This window comes from Drosophila mojavensis, unplaced genomic scaffold (genome assembly GCF_018153725.1).
Source record: "Drosophila mojavensis isolate 15081-1352.22 unplaced genomic scaffold, ASM1815372v1 contig_80, whole genome shotgun sequence".
Taxonomy (NCBI): Eukaryota; Metazoa; Arthropoda; class Insecta; order Diptera; family Drosophilidae; genus Drosophila; species Drosophila mojavensis.
The window spans coordinates 11,015,161-11,039,033 of record NW_025318906.1 but is presented as its reverse complement, the minus strand read 5'-3'; the positions used below and the strand labels follow the sequence as shown (position 1 = coordinate 11,039,033).

Sequence of the window (23,873 nt, the reverse complement as noted above, 5' to 3'; positions counted from 1 at the left end):
TTATTTATTTTTTAGCATAAAAATTAAATAAAACAACATTTTTAAAGTGCTTTAACAAATTTAAATATATTTTGTATATATATATATATTTTTTTATATTAATATTGTATTTATACATAAAAAATAATTTTGTAATACAAATAAATAAAAATAAACAAACTAAGGACAGCATTTAATTTTTTTTTTTTTTTAATTATTTGGATATATTTTTTTAATTTAATTAATTATTTTTGCTCTTATTAATTTCAGAATTTTCTTGTTAATTTGTATTTTTTTTTTAATTTTATTTTTAATATTAATGTATTGTAATATTGTCCACATATATATTATATATATTATTATTATTTACTTAAGTGCATTCAATCTTCGATCTGCTTTCGACTTCTCTTCTCTCTTTTTGCTGTTTGCTTTTACTTGCCTCACTCTTGGGGTCGCCTGGGTGGGGTCTTAATGACCTTACATAACCGTCACAATAAACCCGCCACGCCTTGCCCCGCCCACATTCATATCTGAAAATCGCCCAATGAGTCATTTGGCAGCCACTTGGAAGCTGTTGCCACCAAAATTTGAGCTGATTATCGCCGCCAATGGCCCGAGTCAATGGCCAAAACTTGCGTTGGCCAAGACGCAGTAGAACAGAGCAAAGTATTTTAATTTATATTATTATGCATATTTGTAGGGTGACATCTTAAGCCTAATCCGTTACATTATCTCTTGTAATATTTATAGTTTTTCTTTTATATTAGCATATATTAAGTTTCTTATATGTAACTACAATATATTATCAAAATCTTGCGTATACATTTTTATATATTGTATTATATCTCTTCATGCCTCTTCATTTCCTTATCTTTATCTTAAACCTTATATTATATAACATATATCTTAAATCTTCCATCTTAGGCTTTATGAATTGTATATCTTAAACTAATCTTTATACCTATACGCTCATTATATCATTTCATATAATATTCACACATTTACAGCTTTGTAATAATTTCTCTATTGCTTTGATTTATTTTTAGATATTGTCATATCAATTCACTTCTGTATCCGTTTCCTGTTATAATTTTTACTTATTTATTGTATTTTTTTCGACCACTTTCGTCTCGCTTTCGAATTGCATTTAAAACCAATTATCAAATCATGTCGCTGCCGGCTGACAAACTCATTTATTTTGCTTGCACCGCTTAAAGCTGCCTGACGTGGGGCATATACATATAGACATACACTGTAACACACACACACATTAACACTCTGCTCACTAGTCAAGTCCAAGAGCAAGTCAAGTCCCAATTTTGCTTTCGTTTTGCAGCCACAGCTACAACAGAGATACTACAAGTATTTACATATATATATTCCTATATATATATATACATATATCTGTATATCATATGGGAAATGAGGGATCCGCAGAGCCTGTCAAACTGTCGCCAGGGCTTGAAATTGTCATTTTTCAGTGTCAAAGCGAAATAGTTGAGGCGCACTATAGATCGCTGGCATAGAGTATTGGATGATGGAGAAGGGAGAAGGGAGGAGCGAGGAGGGGAGGGCGGTTGCTTTTCCAGCTAATTTTAATGTGTGAAAATTAAGTTTTTCTTTGAGACATGCCTGTCACTCTTTTGTATACATCCATGAGAAATTGGAACGACCTGAGCTGCCTACCAATTAGCCATTAGCCAGTCGCAACTAGCCCGGCCGGCCTTATGGCCATGAGAGCCAGTCGAGTGTTAATTAAATGTCTGAACTACCAATTGCATGGCCAATAGGTGGGCGTGTTTAGCGGATTGGTATACCCGGCAGGCAGGCCCAAAAATTTGTATGAAGAATTAACGAGAGTTGAAGTAAGGGATAGGCTAGAGAGATACCCTAGAGAAGATGTGGTAAGGTTAATCAAATGTATAAAGCTATGAAAGGATTTATGAGAAGAGCGAATAGAAGCTGAGTAGTTGATATATAAAAGAATATTAGACTTACTGTTCTTAATGGGTAGTTAGAGTTTAACTAGAACATGGTCAAACATTTCCTTTGACAAACTAGAAATACCCTCCTAATAAATACTAGAGTATTTTAGCCATTAAAGTAAAACTTTCTTTCTCTACCTACATTTAATTTCCTGTACTTCTTAGCCTATCATTTATACCCACTCACGTCCATTTCCAGGGTATCTCTTGGCTATAGCACTCCCCTCGTTTCATGTTAATATTTTCGCGGCAATTCAACTAAAATACAATCGGCATAAATCATGTGGCAAGCGCCACAAAATACACGGGGACATATTAAATTTACAAGTTGATTTTGATTTATGCGCGTAATGCATATAAAAATGTGTATTTATTTATTTAGTTGTTGTTGTTGTTTTGCTGTTGTTGCTGCTGTTGTAGCAGTTGTTGCTGCTGTCAAGTCGTCGTCGTCGTCGTCGTCGTCTCGACGCTAACTTAATTTAACTCGCGCTCGTTGTCTGTGCGTTTCCTATGGACTTCACTCAATGCCCTTCCTCCCCTCGCTCTAGCATTGTATCTTCCCATCTGTTTCCCCTCACTCTGTTTCTCTTTATACAACTTGTGCCATCTTATCATGTTAGTCTCTCTCTCTCTCTCACTCTCTCTCTGTATCTCTGCCACTCTCCCTCTCTTTCTCTCTTATTTTGGCTCATCCTACGCATTTTGTGGCATGCATCAACGTCAATTGCAATTAAAGCAAACGCATAGCCTGTCATACCCTAACAATAAGGTAATCTAATATGACGATACTCTGATATAAACAGATAAATATACATACATACATATATATCATAATAAATATTTATTGTCAGTTAATCATCATAGATAGATGAGAAAAGATGATGTAACGAAGTCTAAGAAACGTAGAATCTACATATAAGTCTATATAGAGTCTACATGTTTTATCTTTATGCCTTTAAATAAACCAGTCAGTTAATTATAAAAATCGACTAAAACATTAAAGAAAAGTATTTTTTTATAATAAATATTTAATTTTAATATATAACCATAAAAATATGAAGAAAAGTTTTTCCAAAGCTACGATCAATAATTAAAGGATTATCAAACAGAAGAAGATATGGTATTAGTATATATATATTATTCAACATTTTTTACAGATCAGTCGAGTTGTATAATATTACAACAGTTGTCCCATTCACATACTGCAAAAAATATAAAAAAAAACCTCCCAATGCCATATGCCTCATATGCCAATAGATAGGCATAATCAAAAGCATGATGATAAAACTAATATAACAAATTTATAAAAAAGAAGTAAAAGAAAAATATATCTTCTGTAATTATATGTGACAAGTGCTGTTTGTGCATTCGTGTAAAACTTATCCGAGTGCTGAGTGCCTCTCACAGTTTGTGGGCGTTCAAAAATGGGCTGCAAATACTTTCTACGTCGCTGGCTCTCGTTGCAAATCACAAACTAACAGACAGATGCAGAGTGAGTGAGAGGGGTGGGGAGAGAGAGGCAGAGAGATGGAAACAGCTAACGACAGCTTCATTAATTAAAACAAAAATTTGTGGTTTCGCATTGCGCAGGGCTTTCAAGAGACAGCAGGAGGTGGTGAAGGAGGCAACTGATGCAACAGAAGGTGGAGAAGTAGGCGTGGCTGCTGCCTTCATTTCTGGCAAACCCATACAAAAAGCCGCAATTAGCGCCGAGCTTGTAAATCTTTTAGCTGGCAATTTGATAAGTCCACATAACTTGACCCACTTTCGAGAGAGTCCATCTCGCCTACTCCTGCTCCTGCTGCTGCTCCCCTGCCGCGATACTCAATTTTTAAAGCGCACTTTCCCTAGCCTTCGTCCTCTTTGGGGTAATTTGTGCAAATGTCTGTGCATTTAATTTTACATTTATCATTCAGCCTTCCAGCTGTAAGCCGCAAAATCTTTAAGTTCAGTTTTAAAGCTTAATTGCGGGTTTAGCTTAGCTGTCTAACTTTATGAGTCTCCTGCGTGGACGAGAGCTCTCGACCACAAGCCGTACAATGGGGCCCTTAACACTCGCCCAGAGGGTGGGGCAGGACTGGACAATCAAACAAGTTCCGACCGCAAGCGTCAGCGGAAAATTAAAAAACAAATACACGTACATATATACATATATACATATATGTACATGCATAAAGTTTGCACTTTTTATGCATATGTACAAAGTGGAAAAAAGAGAAAAAATGGGAAACTAAAAGTCAAAAGGCACATGTAAATAAATGACTATTCAGATGACAGTTGGTATTAATTGAATCAGTCGCGACATTGCCAACTTGTTTAATGTTTTTTTTTTTTTTTTTTTTCAATTAATTTGTACGGCAAACAAATAGGCCAATGCAAAACAAATCAATTAAATGAATTCAATTTAAAGCTTAAGGCGATTTAATTTGTTACGTCAATTCGAATTAGGCGCCTGGCAGTGTTGGTAAATAAGAGAGAAAGAGAGTGAGAGTGCTACAGGCATAGGAAACGCCTAAAACATGAGTAATTTAACATAATTGCATGCAAATTTAATTATCATATTTTTATTCAATAGTATACCACGCACTCTTGAGCATATGTATATCCATATTGTCCGTTAAACATTTCGTAAATTAATTTTTTTGCGCTCACAAAAAGTATCGATATGACTATCGATATTCTCTCACAGAGCGCATGAAAATACGTCTGTATGTTGTGCGCTCTCTCTAGCTTCTCATCCACTCATACAATTCCAATGGCAGGCCATTCTGCATCTCGCTCAATGCTCAATGTTCACTTTAGCTTCAGTTTCTGTTCAATGTTAGTCGTGTCAGGTCGGTTGCGCGCGTAGTGTGCATGCAATTAGTGTAAAGAAAACGCGGCTTGTTAAATAAATATATTAGTGCTATGCGGCTAAGTTAATATATAAAGTTACAGCATAATAACGTATTGGTGTAGTAAGTGCAGTTGTTTTAATTCATTAAACGAATGCAAAACATGAATTGAAAAATACGATTCGCAACGCTAGCCTGCGGCCAGACGACGCTAACCTTAGTTAGAGCGAGACAACGCTACTGCGTGCGCAATTTGTTGATGTCGTTTTTGTTGTTGCCTGGCGCTTATGCTCCTGCACTTTTTGTTGGTGTTGTTGTTGCTGTAACTGAATGTGTACGAGTGTTTTGTTGGTAAAAGAACAAGAAAAGTGCACAAAAAAAAGAAGAAATTTAAATTGTTGTTGTTGCAGCCGGCAAAACACGCACGAAACACAGCAAACAAAACAAAACGAAATGAAATGAATTTACACAATACTACGCGAAAATTCGACGAATACACAATAAATGTGGAAGGAGCACAACGAAATAATAAGAATATCATGCAAAGGAAGAATGTGTAGAATGTTAGTGCAAAAGTGACAAAACGGAAAGAAAGCGAAACCGAAACCAAAACCGTTAGACGAGGCCCTCAAAATGCAGCGCAATAAATGCAAGAACTGAAAGCGAACGACAACTTAACCGTTACTATTCCAATTAAAAAGTAAAACGACGTAATAGGAACAACAACAAGAAAGGTTTCAAAACAAATGGCCCGAAAAATGGCAACTGGATATGAGAAATGGATTTGGATAGGAATGACGGTGCTGCCGCTGCTGCTGCTGCTGGCAACCGAATCACAAGCGAGTCAAGGTAAGCGAATTGATTACTGATTAGATCTACACGATATATGAATGTATGTATGTATGTATTTTCTAAGTACAGTTAGCCTATCATAATTGCCAATTTGCTATAGCAACAGCACCAGGTGACAACTTGTCTGGTCGACGTGCAACAGCGCAGGTTTTTTTTTCGTATACTATTCGCAAATTGGCTTTTACTATGTCAACAGCTGATAAGTTTTACTATTTGACCATATGTACATATGTACTCAATGAGTATTACTTACATTTGTAGTGTATATTTCACAAGGCTCTACTTTGTTTTCCAAATTGACGCAAATTGGGTACTTTTTTTTTGCAATCACTAATCATACGTTTCCCGTACATATTGGTAGTCATATATTTTCGTTTTGTTAGAGATAATTAATGTGGTGTGTCGTCGCACTACATAGATAAGACAAGGACGTTGACGATTACAGTACTCACTGGATAATTAGGGCAGAGAAAATGTTGAAGTACTAGAAGTAGACTCAGTTAGCAAATGGACATAGAAGGAGGAATAAGATAATGAATTCCTCATCATTAAATTAATTAGTTAGGCATATGTATTTAAATATGAAATCTATGTTCAAAGAATTCGAATTTTAGCTTTAGACAAACTTAATAAAATAATAAAAATAATAATATTAATTTTAATCATATACATATTCAAATTTTATTGCATTGTTTAACAGAAATGCTTCACTATAAAAACGCAACTTTAAAAATGTGCCCAAACCAATTACTGAGCAATAATCATTTTATCTGCTTATCAGCAATTTCTTATCTTTATTTGGCAGCATTAAACATTTTCATAATGAGTCTTCCCCATTTCAAGTTGTCTGATCGTTCGATCCATATTTGGGTTTTCAGCCAAGAATTCGCAAAATGTATAAATATGTATGTACACATGGGTCTCATTTTTGAAGTTGAGGAGTGTCAATTACATTAAATATGTTAAATGATCAACTTGCATTTACCCTAGACTTTAAAAACTACCTATTCACAAAGAATTAATGACTTGCATATATCCTCTACTATTTGACGATGATTGTGTAAAATCAATAGAAACTCTACTTTTAGTTATAATACTCCTTTTTTTCATATACAATAGAAATGTATAAGAAAATACAAATCAGCAGTTGATACAGAGATACACCATGTTCCATTTCCACTTATACTTCTATAGTCTCGAAATACCCTAAATCAACAAGTTGCATATTCCTCATAAAGAATGTTACAGGGCATAAATACTTGGGAGTCTTAACAAAAATGAATTCCCATAAACAAATCCAAATGAAAATCCAGAGAGCAACAACAAGTGTCTATTGTGTGTGTGGAGAGTGAAGCGGGCTCAGGTAGACGGAATCAGGTCAAATATCCTCAGTGTAGCCGGCTGAAACGCATTAACTGATTAATTTTACAGAGGCAGGCGAGCTGTCTCGCATATTGTCGTATTTCAATTTTAGTTTACTATCTGAAATCGCCTGGATACGAGTATATGGTATAAACAACAGCGCTCAAATCCACACAAAATGCGCAAATAATGCAAACAAATTAAATGCCCGGATACGACGAGGCAAAAAAAAAAACAAAAATGGAAGAGAAACCAGCCCTTAAGCTCGCTGGGGTGCCTGGAATTTATCACTGCCATCAGCTTAAAAAGTGAACATCCCCGAAAATGTGGAAAAGCGGTTGGGAAAAGTCGGGGCCAAAATGAAAAAATGATAAGCTGTGGCCCGTTGCCCGTTGCCGGGTTTTGTGCTTTATCAAAGAACTTTCAGCTAAAATACATATGCAAATTGCGTGTCAGTCAGTTGGGGGTCAAGCGAGCAGTCCAATAGAGCTGGCTTTATCAAAACAAGTCCAAAACTGACAAAACTGAAAGGCGAGTAATATATAACCAGAAATGAGACTGAACGGAGCAGACAGACATTGATTAATAATTGCATATATTTCTTAATTAAGAAATGAAGGGAATAAATATGAACTAGATTAACGGAATATATAGTTAATATAATGACTGTTTTAATCTCACAAATTTGTAGCAGTGTATGATAAAGAATTGAAAGGACAAAGCAAATTCCTTGACTCTCGCTTGCTCTCTAAATACGAGCCTGACACGCATTCAGCTTGGCTGGCAGCGGAAGTAAATGGTAATTGTTGGGCACAGGTTGGCTTTAATGAAAAACCAGGCTGGCTTTGAGCCACACACACTCACACACAGACACACACGCGCTTAATTAATGGCCAGGCGGTAATTAAAAAAAATCTTACTAACACACAGAGCAACAACAACAACAACAACAACAACAACAACATTGATGATGGAGAACTGGGTGTTGGCAGCTAAAGCGTAACGTGTGCTTTGCTCCTGTTTCTCTTATTTTGCTCCTTTTAGACCCGTCCCAAGTAATATACATTTTCTTTTTTTTTTTTTTTTTGTCGCATTCTAGTTTTAATGGTCATAATTCTTTGTTTAGTGCCTGGCCCCGTGAACTGTGACAATTGTTAGCCAGCCATAGCCCGTGCGAATCCTGGCCAGACTTGAGCGGGCCACCAGCATATTTGGCCGCATTACGTGTTATACGATATATAATATACATATATATATATATATATATGTGTGTGTGTGTGTGTATTGTATGTGAGTGACATGTTATTCTAATTTCACACCCCTTTTTATTTTCGTGAAGGGTGCGCTGTGCTGTTGCTATTGCTGCTGTTGTTCTCGGCGTCGTCATAAAACATTTCCATATGGTCACAGCTCCTGCCTGCCTTCGGGCTCTGTCGCAATGTGTACACAATGTACATAAATAAGTAGAGTGAGAGGGAGAGAGAGAGTGACTGTGAAGACGCATTTAGTCAGAATGAGGTCATTTCTTTCCCTTGGCTGTCAACTAATTACAGCCACTGTATATAGCCTTTGCCTGGGCCGGAAATTTGCCGGAGCTGTGCAGTCTGGCAGTTGCAACTGGCAAGGACCTGGCAGTGTCGCCAAATTCCTTTACCTTTTCTGTCAATTTTCAATCAGTGCAAACAAAATAACATGGCCAAGGAGTGCTGCGACTTACCCTGCAGGCAAAACCAAAAAGGGAGTTGCAAACGGAGAATTGAAGTCTTTGTCGTGGTTTGTGCCATGTTTTCCAACGGATGTCGCTGTGTGTTTATGTATGAATAGTTATTTCTCTGTGTGTGTGTGTGTGTTTATGTTTAACCTGACTGTGGCTTTGACATTGTTCAAGGTTGCAATTTGCAAAATGTGCTCCTCATGGACTGAAAACGTATTTACCCATAGATGAGCGAAACCTGTCGAAACGACAAACAAGCAGACGACAATATGAAAGAACTCGCATGCAGCGGCATGATATAGTAATTTAACTGGTTTGCACATGGAGTTATTGCAATTTGTATTCATATATTGAAGTTTCAAACTCAACTTAATTATGATAGTAATAATTATAAAATAATGATATAGTCTCTATCTGGCAAGGATGCTTTCTGCCACAAGACTATATTTTATGATGAAATAACTTTATTATATCTTTTCATATGATTAGTATGTAGGCAATTGAGTTGTCTAGGCGAGATCATATTTCATGGTATTATTTAAGGTCTCTAAATGAAGAGTCGATATATGAATATAGATAAAGATATACTTAAATGGATCTATATTCAATTAAATATATAAATAAAATATGTATGCAGTTGCTTTCATAAGTAGTTAAAAATAGTAGTAGTTCATGAAAATAGTAGTAGGTGGTAGTTAAAAATAGTAGTAGTTCATGAAAATAGTAGTAGGTGGTAGTTAAAAATAGTAGTAGTTCATGAAAATAGTAGTAGGTAGTCGTTAAATAATTAATAATAGTTCATGAAAGTAGTAGTAGGTAGTAGCTAAAAATAGTAGCAGTTCCTGAGTAGTAGTCATTGATATAAAAGTATTAATTACAAAAAAAATGAAACAATAAATTAGTTATATTGACAATATTTTAAAACAAATTTTAATATGTATATATGGTATATAAATACAATTCTACCCAAACATATCTCTCCTTATCTAAACTCCATTTGCAGTTGCCATTTGCTCAGATTAATAATTAATATTTTGCATCATTGTAAACTTCAATTTACACATTTTGCTGCGCTTTTTGTCTAACCAATGGGCTTCATGCTTGATTGGAAAATCTTAACGGTTTCGCTTAGCCATTAACACTTTCTGTTTAGCTATAGCTATGCCGTTATTATTGCCCTCCAGCTGTGCATAATAAAAACTAAATGAATTTTGTGGCAAATGTGAATTTTAATTTGCGCGCAGCACATAAATTATTCACAATACAACAAAAACAAAAAACACTCAACAACAACAAATAATGAATGCATTTTCGACATGTCATGTCGCTGTTGTTGTTGTTGTTGTTGCTGTTCTGTTTTGTTTTATGGTTTGACCACAAACGTTTTATCCAAAAAAAAAAAAGGAAGAGGGTAAGAGAAACAACACACCCAATGTTTGTTCTCTCACTCCCACTCACTGGCACGCTAGCTACAATTTGGGCCGAGTTCTTCCTCGCTTTAACCAATTCCAAAAGACAACATGAATAATTCACAACAACAACAACAAAAGGAGGAGAAATCCCGAAACGCAAAATCCGAATTTGTGGCAGTTGTTGATGTGGATGCAGACGCTGTTGCTCCCGCTGCTGCTGCTGTTGTTGTTGTTGTTGTTGTTGCCCCGCTGCTGCTGCTGCTGCTGTTGGTGTTGCAGTTCAACGCACCCGAATTCCCAGCAGCCCAACAACAACAACCACAACAACAGTCACAATCACGAACACCCATATCTGGTCAGAGCTGTTCTCTTGCCCTCTTCCCAATAATCCCGAACTCAAGGCAGGAGCCCAAAAACCAGCCGCTGGCCGAATGAATGCCAACAGGAAATGCTATAAAATTCACTTTATTTTCATTTGCAATTACGAATGGCATTGGCAATGCACTCCACAAAAAAGCAAGAAAGAAGTAGAAAACGAGCATATAAAATACTTGGGCGCTAGCGCGTGGGCGTGGTCGTGCAGCCAATTTGCATAGCGCTTAGTGCGAACGCGTGGGCGGGCAGCCAATCAGTCGAGAAGGAAACGGAGCAGCAACAGAAACTAGAATTGAAGCAGCAGCAGAGGCAGCCGAGAGAAGCCTTGTAAATTGTGAACATAACAATGCAAATTTTTCTAGAGTCTGCGGCCATAAGGTGTTAACTTAACAACAGCAGCGAAAGCAACAACAACAGTTCGACAAACCCAGATGAGAGGTACGCGTTGAAAACAGAGGCAAAAACTACAGACGAATCTTGTAAACAGCAGCTGAAGCTGAGACTACACAAGAATTTACTTAAAGTATATTAATATACTCTTTTTTAGCAAAGGAAACCATTAAGATTTATCAAGCGAAAAGGCTACAGAGAGATTGTTGTGCCATAAATTTAATATACTCTACTTAGTTGATATACGTTGGCTATATAAAAATGGGAATGGACTTTACTTTTGCTAAGATTCGATTCAGATTAGATGTTTCGATTAGATGTTTCAATTTATATTTAAGTCCGATCACATTGAATGCCTTTTAAAGGTCAGTCCAGTTCAGGTATCGGAATTTTTACTAAGCTCGAGAAATACTCTTTTAGATATAATAAAATGGAATAGAATAATTGACTTTAGCTCTAACCACAGCTCGATTGTGGGCTAAAAGAAAAGTAAATTTTGTACAGGCATATATTTGATATATTTATAGTGCTTATTATAAGCATATCTTCTACACTTTCTGTATCAGATTTTAGTTAAAATTTATATTGCAAATCAATTCTCAAGAGAGAGCGAGAGAGAGAGTAATCTCGATTTGTTTAGCTTTACATATTGCTTAAGCATTTCCTTTTGCATACGAGCTGTTGTTATTGGTAATTTCACGTGCTGTTGCATTGGTGCATATAATATATGTGTTTAAGCAAGTGCTATGTTAACGGCACTTTAAGCGTTCGCCACGCCGTCTCCGACTAAGAGGTGCAAAATCCTGAAGCGAGCTCTCTCGCTCTCTCTCTCTCTCTCTCACACTCTCGATGCAGCTTGTGGCTGTCGGCCTTCAAAATTGCAGCAAGAAACTCGGTCGTAAAATTCACGCGCCCGGCTTAAGCAGCTCCTGAGCTTCAACAACCGAATGAGCTCCATAAACACTTAAAATAATACGCCCCAGACATTATCTTGGAATAGACTAGACTATGCCAATTCACTTAATCACCTGCTGCAAACGGAAGTCAGAAAGAGGTTTTACCTCAGCCTCAACTTCTTTTTAAACGTGGCTCATAATGCTACAAGCAGTGGCTACCTTGCAGCTATCAGCTAACAGCTCTCAGCTCACAGGTACCAACGGCCAGCTCCTAGATCTGCCACGCCCTAAAATGCAACGCCTTGCATTGAGTAGAAGAAAATGTGCCCGCAGCTGGGCAAAGAACTCAATTAAAACTTTACTCGCCACTCGGCAGTCTTTAATGACAGAACAAAAAGAAATATATATATATAGATATGAGTAGTTATAAGTTGAGTTTGCTTGACTTAGAAATACCCTGTAAACAAATATATGAGGAATGTATAAGGAATGTCTGCCTAACAAGTTTTAAGCTTTTCTATTTCGATTTCTATTTCATAAATTCAATGATCAAATTTTTTTAATATTATATATACCTGCATATATATATAAAATATACCTCAAATTTATAGATATTCTAGTCTTCAATACTTCATTTATATATCCAATAATCTACATAAATCAAAGATTGAGCATTTTGTAAATTATTATTATTATATACGAATACGTTACGATATCGCTGATCGTAATTCAGGCCTTTTATATCGTTTTGTATGCACTTAGCAACTTTCAGTTGTAGAGCTCGTTCGTATCGCATTTGTATGATCTGAGATTCCAGATCGTGCAGGTAGGCAACGCCCAGATCCCAGGTCCCAGGTATTGAGAGCTATTACAGAATGCGTTTGGCTTGCAGAGTAGCATGTTCTGATAATATCTAACATCAAAATTTGCATTCTCGCTTGTTCGATTGCTCGATCAATCTCTGGCTGATGTGCAAGGCATATGCGAACTGTAAGACACGCTATACTTAAGACTCTGGACCTTTCTCTGTTGACCTGATTTCTGACTCTGTATGCACATACCCTATAGCCTAAGCTGCAACTGCCTTGACTTTGGCTATACGGCTGATTATGCCCGCTTTCTCGTATCTACAGCTACAGGGCATTGCTAACAACTTTGCTTCATAATTATTTTTGAAGGCACAAAAAAGTTTTTGCATTGTTGTTGTTGTGGCTGTTGCTGCTGTTGCCCCGCCTTGAGGCAGCATTAATTGAAAATGCGGCAGCAAATTGAGTTGGTCATTTAGGCGGCATGTCCATGTCTCGCCAAGCGTCTCGACTTGGGCGACTTATCGGCAGCGCTTATCGGTCAAACGGAGCCAGCGAAACGTTACTTGCCGGCCTTAAAGTAGATCGATCGATCGATTGTTACATTCGATCCACTCTCCACTTCGATTCAGTCGAAGTCACTCAGCTCCTCCTCCTCTCCTCCTGCTCTGTCTCCTCCTCGCGTATCTGTGTATCTGCAGCTTTAATCTAGCGGCTGCGATTGCCACACATACAAAAAAAAAATAGAACATGAAAAACGAGCGACGCTTACAACGGCGACGACAAACTATGGACAGCTAGGGCGCACTACCGGGAAGTGGGCAGCTAGAGGGGGAGTGGCAGAGGTCGACGGAGCGGTTTGCTGGCAAGCAAGTAATTTGTTACGATCAGCACAAGACAAAAGAAGCAGACACCGATCTGAACTGAGACTGCGACTGCGACTTCGACTCAATGTTGCAGCGAATGCGCAGCGGCTGCTATTATTTCAATATTATCTACAAAATGCACGTACTTCATACCACTTACGAGTCGATGCCACTGTCGTTGCCTGTCTAGCCACAGTGGACGACAGGCTATGAAAAGTGGATGAATAGTAAAACTTTGCTTAAGAAATGAAATTAAGTGATTATTATATAAGTTGGAAAAAATCAGAAAATAAAGGGGCAGAATGAAAGAGGGATACTAAAAAGGTGGAGAGAGTGAAATAGAGTGAAACTAATGTGAAGAGAGAGAGTGAGAGATTTTAATATGAAGGAAGAAGCAGAGAGAGAGAGAGACTTTCATATCAAGCTAGAGCGAGAGAGATCTTAATATAAAGAGAGAGACAGATTTTAATATGAAGAGAGGAAGAGAGAGAAAAATAGATATTCATATATGCAAAAGAAAATATAAGTAATTATACCGATTATCGCATAAACAGAAACGGGAAGAGAGAGACAGAGAAAGAAATCTATCTATCTATGAATCTGACTCCAACTGTAATAGGTAAATAATCAATTTATAATCTTAATCAATATTATCATTATCATTTCTAAACAATTTTGATAAATAAACAAAAAGAGACTTCCATATAAACAATAATGAAAAATATTAACTCTTATTTCGCGGAGCAATAAATCAGACTCACAACTCAATTTGTTTACCTTTTCGCTTAAATAAATAAATTCTACATAAATGCCACAGATATCAACATTTATATCAACGATATCAACAAATATCAAATTATATTTACATATGTCCAGCTTAAACAAACTTGAGTAGAGGAACGCGAAATGTTTCAAATTTATATGTAGTTTTAGATTACTATATATTGTATAAATTAAAATGAAAACAAGTCGAAATCATGTACCACTGTGCACTATCTGTCTGGCAGCACGACAAAGCGTGCATAGCTCCTAAGCCACACACACACACACACGCACGCACACATGGGCACACAGTCAGTGATCTTTGTTAGCTCTTTGTTGTTGTGATCTTATCTCAAACGCTGTCCATCCGTCCGTCCGATGCGGGCTCTGCGGCGCATTCGCGCAACTTAAGTAGGTACTAAGTGCTGCATATCTCATAGACCTGGCCAAGACTGAGGCACTCGAGGCTCAACAAACGTTGTTGAGCTGTTGAACTCGCTGTCTGCTCTGTCTCGTGTGTGTGTGTGTGGATGTGTGTGTATCTGTATCTGTTGTTTGTGTTCTTTAAAAGCGAATGTCGATTACATGCGCAGTTTATGATGCGCCCGTCGATATCTGATTAATGGCAATTATCTGGCCAAAGCGATGCAACTGCAACGTGCGCTGTGTGGCATCTTCAATTGAGCTGTCATGTTCAGGTTGGCTGCCACAGTTTGTTAATTTACGTGTCGCCGCTGACATTTGCGTAAAATGCTTGAAATGCGACCAGTTTGATGACACGATTGGTTTGCTGTTGTTGTTGTTGTTGTTGTTGTAGACTCCATTAGACTCCACACTTGATGCGACACTCTTAGCTCTGTTCCAAAAAGAGGAATGCAGCAAAAGCAGCAGCAGCAGCAGCAGCTACTTGTCAGTTAGCGTCTTTTTCTTTTAGACCAGTTGCACGATTTCTACACTGCCGTTAATAACTGCCAACTGCCAAATTGATATATTAAATATTCGCTTCAATTTCCACTGACAATCTTAGTCAAAGTATCGAAATGCAAATGTGTCTGAGGTTGTCTGAATACGAAATATTGAGGCAGGAATGAGATTATGCGAGATTGTGTTAAAAATATAGAATTAAAAAAAATTATAGAGGTTATAGAGGTTTTTTGACAAAAAATAAAATCTTAATAACTCTTCATATATCAAAGTGAAAATCTTAGATTCATAAGCGAAAAATTAAATAAATAATTTCACATATATTTAATTTATTCAGAGCTTAAATAATATAAATATATATATGTTAAATTATATATAATAATCAACATTTATAAATAGTTTGCCTAATGACCTGCTTTGTCACAGACCATTTAAGATGAGCATTTGGCCATTGCTAATTTAGTTTTAGCATTTCAATATTTGCTGTCAAGTTGAAAGTGATTTACGGTTTAATGGATCTGATATCTAGAATATTATAAAGATTATAGTTATAAAATAAAACTTATCTAAAATGTATATAAATATTTCAAATGAGTATATTCACTCTGTAAACTTAATATTAATGCAAATATCAGAAGTTTTGCATATAGTATACCCATATTCCGGTTGAACATAGAATCTTATTTATTAGATAGGCTACCATCAACTTCTATTCAGTAAGGCATTCAACCTAATGCAGATTGAATACCTCTAACCATATTGAAACTTGCCTCAAAGCTTCAATATCTGTGATTGTCTCAGTTTTCAGTTCTCAGTTCTTTGCAAATGATAATATGATATGATTTCCATCGTCTTCCATGCAATACAATTAACTGTAATTGTCTGTACTTTAGCTTCTTGCCACATTTGCGGCTGTTGTCGCGCCGCAGTTATGCAAATGTTGTAACGAGGTGCTAAAATGCCAGAACTCGACTGCAGTTGTTGTTCTTCTTCTTCTTTCATAGTCTGGCAATGACACAAATTGCTTTTGTCTTGTGCCCGGCCCTGTGTGTCTCGCACAATGGGTCCAAGTGCCCGGTGCATTGTTTGGCCCCTGCCAAATACGTTGCATGTACTTCACGTGCCGTTGCACAGGAGGCAGCGAGGAGACACTCTCAGCTAGTGGACAATAGAGCCGCTTAAACAACTGCTTAAAACGAAGGTGGGGCGAACGTGGGTGGATCAAATTTACATCGACAATTTTGGTATTACTCTAGGCTTTGAAAAACGTTGCTAAAAGTATTTTTGGTTCTTAAAATTGCTTACAGAGATAGAAATATTTATAAATAGTTTTCTTAATATCATAATATTTTAGTTTTAATATTCATAAATATTAGCTGCCAAGCTGCAGGTGATTAATTTAAAAGGTTAATCAGATATAATTAACAAATAATCGAGAAATGATACCAACCTAATGATACATATTTAAATGAACTTATTCAAGGTATAATAGACAAACTTTTGCATGCTTACGATTAACAATGTAGATAAAAAACATTTAACTTGAGGATAAAATTGAACCCGCGTCAAGTTATTAGCTCTTAAATTCAGTCGTAAATGTGAATGCTTTAAGCATATGATAGATATAAATATCTTATCCCGAGTATTAAAATGAACTAACCTTACGTTACGCGCAAAACATAAAATATATATTTGAAAATGCTTAAATTTAAACTGGCTGTAAATATTTAACATTTGATTAACCTCGGGGCTGTCGCGTTTTGTAAGCAGCTTTCATGATCTTCTGGCACACTCATAACTTTCACACGCGGCCAGAAGCCAATGCCGTTAGCTGAATGTTAAACGAAGGCCAAGTGAAGTGATTCAGAGACTCAGAGATGGCCGTTGTTGTCCTGCTCCGACAGGCGTGAAATTGCGCGTCGCTACTCGCACTTGAAAGGCGGCCAGAGGAAGTGGAAGAATAATCAAAACAACAGCAACTACAAACGACACCCGCACTTGAACTTTGGCGCAAAGTGTTTGACATGACAGCAGAGCAAAATAAGAAGAAGCAGGCAAGTTTTTGAAAAAGAGAGCAAACCTGAGCTGAGCTGAACCCAACTGGGAAACAGTAGCTCCAAATTGCCAAAGCGGAAGTCACGTCGCAAGAGCAAGAGAGCAGATGTGTGAGAGAGAGTGAGAGCGAGATTGAGAGAGTGAGTGCAGGAGCGCAGGACGCAGTCGGGGCAGCAGCTGCCAAAATGTGATTGATGCGTCGTCGTTAAGCCAAGCCAATGGAAAAGCCATTTCGAGCAGCCCGCTGCTAGCTAGCTGGTTCGCATTTAATTAAAACTTTTGCGCCGATCGGCAAATCGGTTATGCAAAATGGGAAAAAATAAGCAGCAACAGCAACAACAACAACAAATCAACGTCTATATATCATATCTCTGTGTGCATATGCAAATTGGGAATGTTTTGAACATTTGTAGCTGCCGCAGTTGCTGTCAAACCATAAATTGCAAACTGCATTTGCCCTGGGGGCAACAAGTTCAGGGCCAAGACACGTGTCACACCTCTCTCTCTCACACACACACACACACACACACATACGCACACTCACTTGCACACCTTAAATATTTCTAGCGTTTGGTTTTCTTGGCTTGTGTAAATATTATTGCAGATCAAATATTTTACTTGACAGCCAAAGTCGCTTTGGAACGCTCGAAACTAGCTTGTAAATATTTGCGGCATTATCTTGTGACAGAGCCCAAACAAAGGCTATAATACGCTTAACTAGCGGCTCGACTAGCAACGGGGACTACCATTCAGGAGGAGTTTTTCCCCTCTGTTTTTGTTGTTTTCTGGCTAACCCAACATTAATCTTTGACTAAGTCTAGAAATAGACATTTGAAAGCATATATGTATGTATATACATAGGCTTGGTTGCGCTCTAATATTGGGATCTCTGGCAATCCGAATGAAGTCACTTAATTGCCTGGTGAATGGTTTTTGACCCTTTGCTGGTTCAATAAACTGCGCTATTTGTTTTATTGATTGCCTTATCAATTCTTGAGGCTTTTCTGAACGCATTTCGGTCCGATGCTTCTTGTAAGACTTTTGAAATTGTTTTGTAAAGTCGAGCATGCGCAAGCAATAGAGAAATGTATTCTATAAATACAATATATGAATGCCATAGGATATAGTAATTTATTTTAAAGTGTGCTAAAGACTTTTATCAGAACTTTCCGCTGAGTTTTCTAGGATATCTGGTTGTTGAGCAATCTTGTCTTGCATGGTTTATGGTAAATGTTTTACTAGTTAAGTTTTATATATTATAATATAAATAGTTTGATCAATATTTTGCATTCATAGTTCGAAAACTATGTCTAGGGTATCTCATAGTTAATCACTCTTAATTGTTATTTATGTTTTATTTATATTTTCTGCCCTTATCAATATACAAATACATAGCTCGATAAGAAGTTTATAGTCATCGAACATCTGCCAGATAACGATATACGATCTTCATCGATCTAGCTGCAACTTATACGATCTTCATCGTATATCGTAAACTATACTGGAAGCGATTCTTTATATACCTCATAGATATTTTATGATTTTATGGCCCATTCATTACAGGGTATCCACACGTAGCATAATCCCATTTATCTAAAAGTTTATGTTTTTAGTCATATCAGCATACAAATACAAAAGCTGATAACGTGACTCGACTTCTCAGCTCTGGCCATCGACAATCGATCTAAAGATAACTTCTTGCTTCTTTTTTTTTTTTTTTTTGTATGTTGTGTCGTGGGTCAATTTTATAGTTTTCTTTCCATCTTTTTTCGGCTCGAAGGAAAATTTGTTTTCATTTTTTGGTGTGCGTACCGCGTCAATGCCCGGAGAGGAGGAGGGAGCGTATGTTGTGGAGTGAGAGAGTGGGTAATAAATAAAATTGAGTATACTCTTATATGCACTTACAATTTATGAGTGGAGCCAGCGACCGTGGACTGTGCGCATGCATTGCCTACCGGGCAATATACTATGTAGGTACATCCACATAGGAACGCATTAAGGCAACGCTTTCTATATTTATGAAAGTTGCTGCCCCGTAAATTGGTCAGGTTAGAGTTCAGCACTCGACGGCTCTCAACTGCTTATTAGATCAAGCTTGATTCGAATTTCATTTCGGCTGAAAACATTTTCGGTAGCTGCAATCAATGCGCCTTTGTTTCGGATTACTGATGGCCGTTGAAGAAAATTTTAACATATTTATTGTATAAATATTGAAAAATGAAAAATGCATGTATGAGCTAAAGAAGATATCGCGAAGAACTTTATATACTTCTAATTTACAATTTCCAATAATATAATAATTGTGAATAACTATGTAAAATGCACTGATTTATAATTAAAGATATATAATGAATTAACTTCTATTTAAGTTCCTAATGATTCCTATGACAGTTAATTGATTCTCATAAAGCATATGAGAAGATATATAAAATGGCATCGAAATCATAATATACTATCCAGAATATAATTCCAAATACATATGCTCCAATTCGACCTCTTCAATTTCTCCAGACTCTCTTTTCAAGCAAGAGCTGTAAGAATTTAACCTATCCAATCATTAAAACCTATACATAAGTATATGTATATGTACATATGTATGACAATATAAATGCTTTAAGAATATAAGTTTCAAGTTATTTCCAAGCTAAAATGTCTCATCTCTTATCCTGCTTAAGCATCATTCACAATGTTAACTTGATTCACTCAGTAATGTAAATTTTGCAGCAACAATTGAAGCTATTGAAATGCAATTAAAGATTAAGGCTCTTCCAGTGCATATTTCATAGGAATTTACCATTTATTTCACAGTTATTATACCCTGAACCCATTTTCAATGGGAAATCAGGGTATAATGGTTTTGTTGAAATGTATGTAACAGGCAGAAGGAGGCGTGGCAGACCCCACAAAGTATATATATTCTTGATCAGGGCGACGAGCTGAGTTGATTTGGCCCTGTCCGTCTGTCTGTCCGTCTGTCCGTCCGTCCGTCTGTCCGTCTGTCCGTATGTATGAACGCGTCGATTTCAGAAGATATAAGTGCTAGAGACTTCAATTTTTTTTTAAAATGTTCGTAATTACAGCGCGCATATCAAGTTTATCATTAAAAATCGATAACTCATCCCGATCTTTTTTTATCGATAAAAAACCTTATCGAAAACCAGTTATAAAATTATATCTTCTACACCTTTATTGCTAGAGTCTCCAAAATTTTAATGTATGCCTATATGCAATTTATACAATTTCGGTTTTTGTTAAAATTTACCCCCCACCCTTAAATTCACCCCCTCACCCTCACTTTTGTAAAAAGCGTATTTCAAATACTAGAGACTTGTGCTTTGGCAATTACATGCATATCCATGTCATAATCATAATCTGAAAGTTTCATGAAGATCGTACGTCCACAAAAAAGTTATTAAGCAATTAAGTTCTCATAGTAAGCGCTCACTGCCGCCCATGCGTGTTTATGCTTGTGTGTGTATATGTATGTAATTGTTTGTGTATGTGTGTGTGTGTGTATGTTTGTATGTATGTGTGTATGTATGCCTGTGTGTGCGTGCGTGCGTGCGTGTGTGTGTGTGTGTGTGTGCGTGTTTCTTGTGTAAGCTGAAAGACGCGAAAAATTATTGAAATAGCTATTACTCCAAGGGTTCAGGGGATCTCGTAGTCGAGTAGTCTCGACTAGAGCTTTCTTACTTGTTTTTGTTGTTGTTGTTGTTGTTTTGCTTTTGTGGTTTTGCATTTACATGAATTTGGCAACAAAATTGTTTGGCTTTTGGTTAACCAACTTGCAGCAATGTTGCACTTGCTACTGCTGTTGATGTTGTAGTTGTTGTTGTTGCTGCGGTTGTTGTGATTTGCCACGCCGCAAACATATTTCCATCAGAGCCTGCAACGGTATTGCGTCTACCTAATGCGGTCAGTGCGGCGACTCCGTGTGGCAGCAACAGCCAACGTGAGGATGGCAAATGCGTGTGGGCAGTCCATAAAAAAATAATAATAAAAGCCCAAGTGGAGCTGGCCAAATTGTTAATGCGACAGCACAAATTAAATACAAAATTGACGCCGGCTCGTAAAACATGCCAAAAGAATGTAAAAAGAGAGAGCGAGAGAGACAGAGTGAGAGGGTGAGTGTGGGAGGGGAAGTCAAATATGGAGAGAGACGGAGGGAAATGCGGGAAGCTAGCGACGCCTTGAGAGCAAATTGCATTGAGCGCAGCTAAAACAAACTAAAGAGGATGATGTGTGTGTGTTGTTTGTGAAGTGTATGCGTGTGTGTGTGTGTAGACTGTGTGTAGAGTGTGTGTGTGCTTGGCAGACACATAATTCATACATTCAAACGCAATATTGATTTTTTTTTTTGTATTTTGATACACTTGAAGCGGGCAATAGAAACTTGACATGAAATTTGTAACGTAATTAATCATTAAGAAATTAAGTTTAGATTATTCTTTATTTGTATATAGCCATATAGATGCATATAGGGTTTACTCTCTAATTGTTGCCCTAATACATTGCTTTCAGTTACAATCAGTACTTCTTCCAGAATCTGTCTGATTTTAGCTTTATATCATATTCATAAAAGAAGTCTCTTCAACATAAAAGATATTGTAAGAAAAATTCTATTCCAAGTCAACCTATATCTATCTATATATCTATTTAACATAGGCTAATATATTATATAAATTAAATAATTTGTCATGCCAGATCCACGACCTATCAGAGTATTGAATCGTCGTCTAGTCACAGACACCCATTTTTTTGTTGCCTTACTTGTAGCTGCCCCAACTGGGGGCAGGACACGGCGACTCAGCTGTTTGGGCTGTGCCTGCCCTCAGCCAGCCACGTCTCGCAATATTTTAACGATTTGCAACAGACGTTTGGCAGTTCACAATGCGCAGAGCACCAACTTCAACTTCTACGGCTAAGCGCCTTTCAACAGCTTCACTTTATTATATATATGTGTATATATATATATAGATATACGTACGGAATCAGCTCTATAGCTGACATACGTCGTGTGTGTGTGTATTTGCTGCTGTTGCTGCGGTTGCCCCCAACACGACAAATGTTTTGACGCACAGCCCAGATGCCTCTACGGGTTCGGGTCAGGCCATTAAATAAAGAGCGGAGCAGGGGAAAAGAACATATAATGGGTGGCTGGCAGCGAGAAAAGTCATGGCAAATGTTTTCAGTTTCAGCTGCTGATGATGATGATTCAGAAAAGCGAAAAAAAAGTGAAATGTTTCGCATAGCCTTTAGAAATAACAAAAAATTCCTTTTCGCCCGATTGTCAAGTTTTATTATCTGTGCAAAGAGCACCAGCAGCAACAGGAGTAGCAGCAGGAGGAGCAGGAGTAGCAGCAGGAGGAGCAGGAGTAGCACCAGCAGCAGCAGCTCCTGTGGCGCATGTTTGTACCCTAACAGTGAAGCCTTTTGTTTTTAATGGGCTTTGAGTGTTTTGAACCTGGGTCATAAATAATAATGCACGACAAAATCAGATGATTTACTTGGCTTTGATGACACTTTGCACGGCCATAATTTGTTGCCCAATTCGGGCGTGCACAAAGTTTACGTGTTATCTGTGGCAGCCCCAACAGCAGCCAGCAGCCAGCAGCTAGCAGCCCAGCATCACCATAATATTCGCCTTCAATGTGGGCGTGGCGGCATCAATAAAACATTTTTTCATGGTTCAAAATTTGAGCGCGCAGCCATTAAATTAAATTGTAGTTTGCATGAGAGAGAGAGAGAGAGAGAGAGAGAAGATATAGAGAGAGTGTGTGTGCTTGAGATTTCATAGATGAGCGCACATAAGCTGTAAAAATGTATGCACATTAAATATTTAAAATTTTAATAAGTTTTTAACACAAATTTTCTTTTTCTTTGCAGGTAAGCGAGAAAGCAAAAACAAATTCCAGATTGAGCTAACAAAAAAAGTCAAAGGGTTTAACGGAAGTTTTGTAAGGGGTAAGATCTATCATGAGCAAATGGAAAATAGAAATAAAATAGAAAATATATCTATATGTATATATAGTAAAATGAAATATGCATAAAAAAGTTAAGCCAAATATCTGTGTCTAGCAATGAGATAAGAGAAAATTTAAGAAGCTCAAACAAATTTCTAAAAAGAGTCAAAGAATATGAAAAGAGAAAGGAATATTTTTCCAATATTTGGGTTTACCGAATATGTATATATACATATGTATAATACATAAATCTGCTGCTCAATCTGCTTCTATTCCATATTTGCGGACTGAAATCGTAGTACTTTTCCAAATATATTTTCTTTTATTATGCATTTCCTTTTATAACTGGATTTATTATTTCCACTCGTTATATTTTCTATAAAAGCTTTAATGTTTTTATTTACTTATATGTATGTCTGCAATACAAATTTTAATGCTTTTCTTTGCCTATATGTATGTGTGTAATATGTTTGGTTTATGTTCAACAAATTTTCAACCTGTCGAAATCAGCTGGCAGACATTATAAGCATTATAACCAACTATCAATCATTTTTGTTAACTGTTTTTCGCTGTGAGTGCATCATTTAAGCCAAACTGCGTTGTTTTGAATACCCTGTAATTGATATAAAGAGGATATTATGATATGTAACTGTATGATAGATGTTCATAGATGAAAGACTCTATGTTAAAGAAGTTGT

The 23,873-nt window shown here is 37.0% G+C and overlaps 1 protein-coding gene across 5 annotated transcripts in view; it reads left to right on the top strand.

The window, feature by feature from the left end:
- The first annotated feature begins 4,771 nt into the window (after positions 1–4,771).
- Positions 4,772–23,873, top strand: part of LOC6579459 (neogenin) — a 48,579-nt gene continuing 29,477 nt past the window's right edge. For 3 of the 5 annotated variants that reach the window (XM_044010671.1, XM_015163694.3, XM_002005319.4), the window contains exon 1: positions 4,773–5,647. In XM_044010671.1, the coding sequence (XP_043866606.1) occupies positions 5,545–5,647 (103 nt within the window). In that variant the 5' untranslated portion in view covers positions 4,773–5,544. Of the gene's footprint in view, positions 5,648–23,873 lie in introns of all 5 variants that reach the window. The other 2 variants (XM_044010670.1, XM_044010669.1) reach the window with 1 other exon arrangement.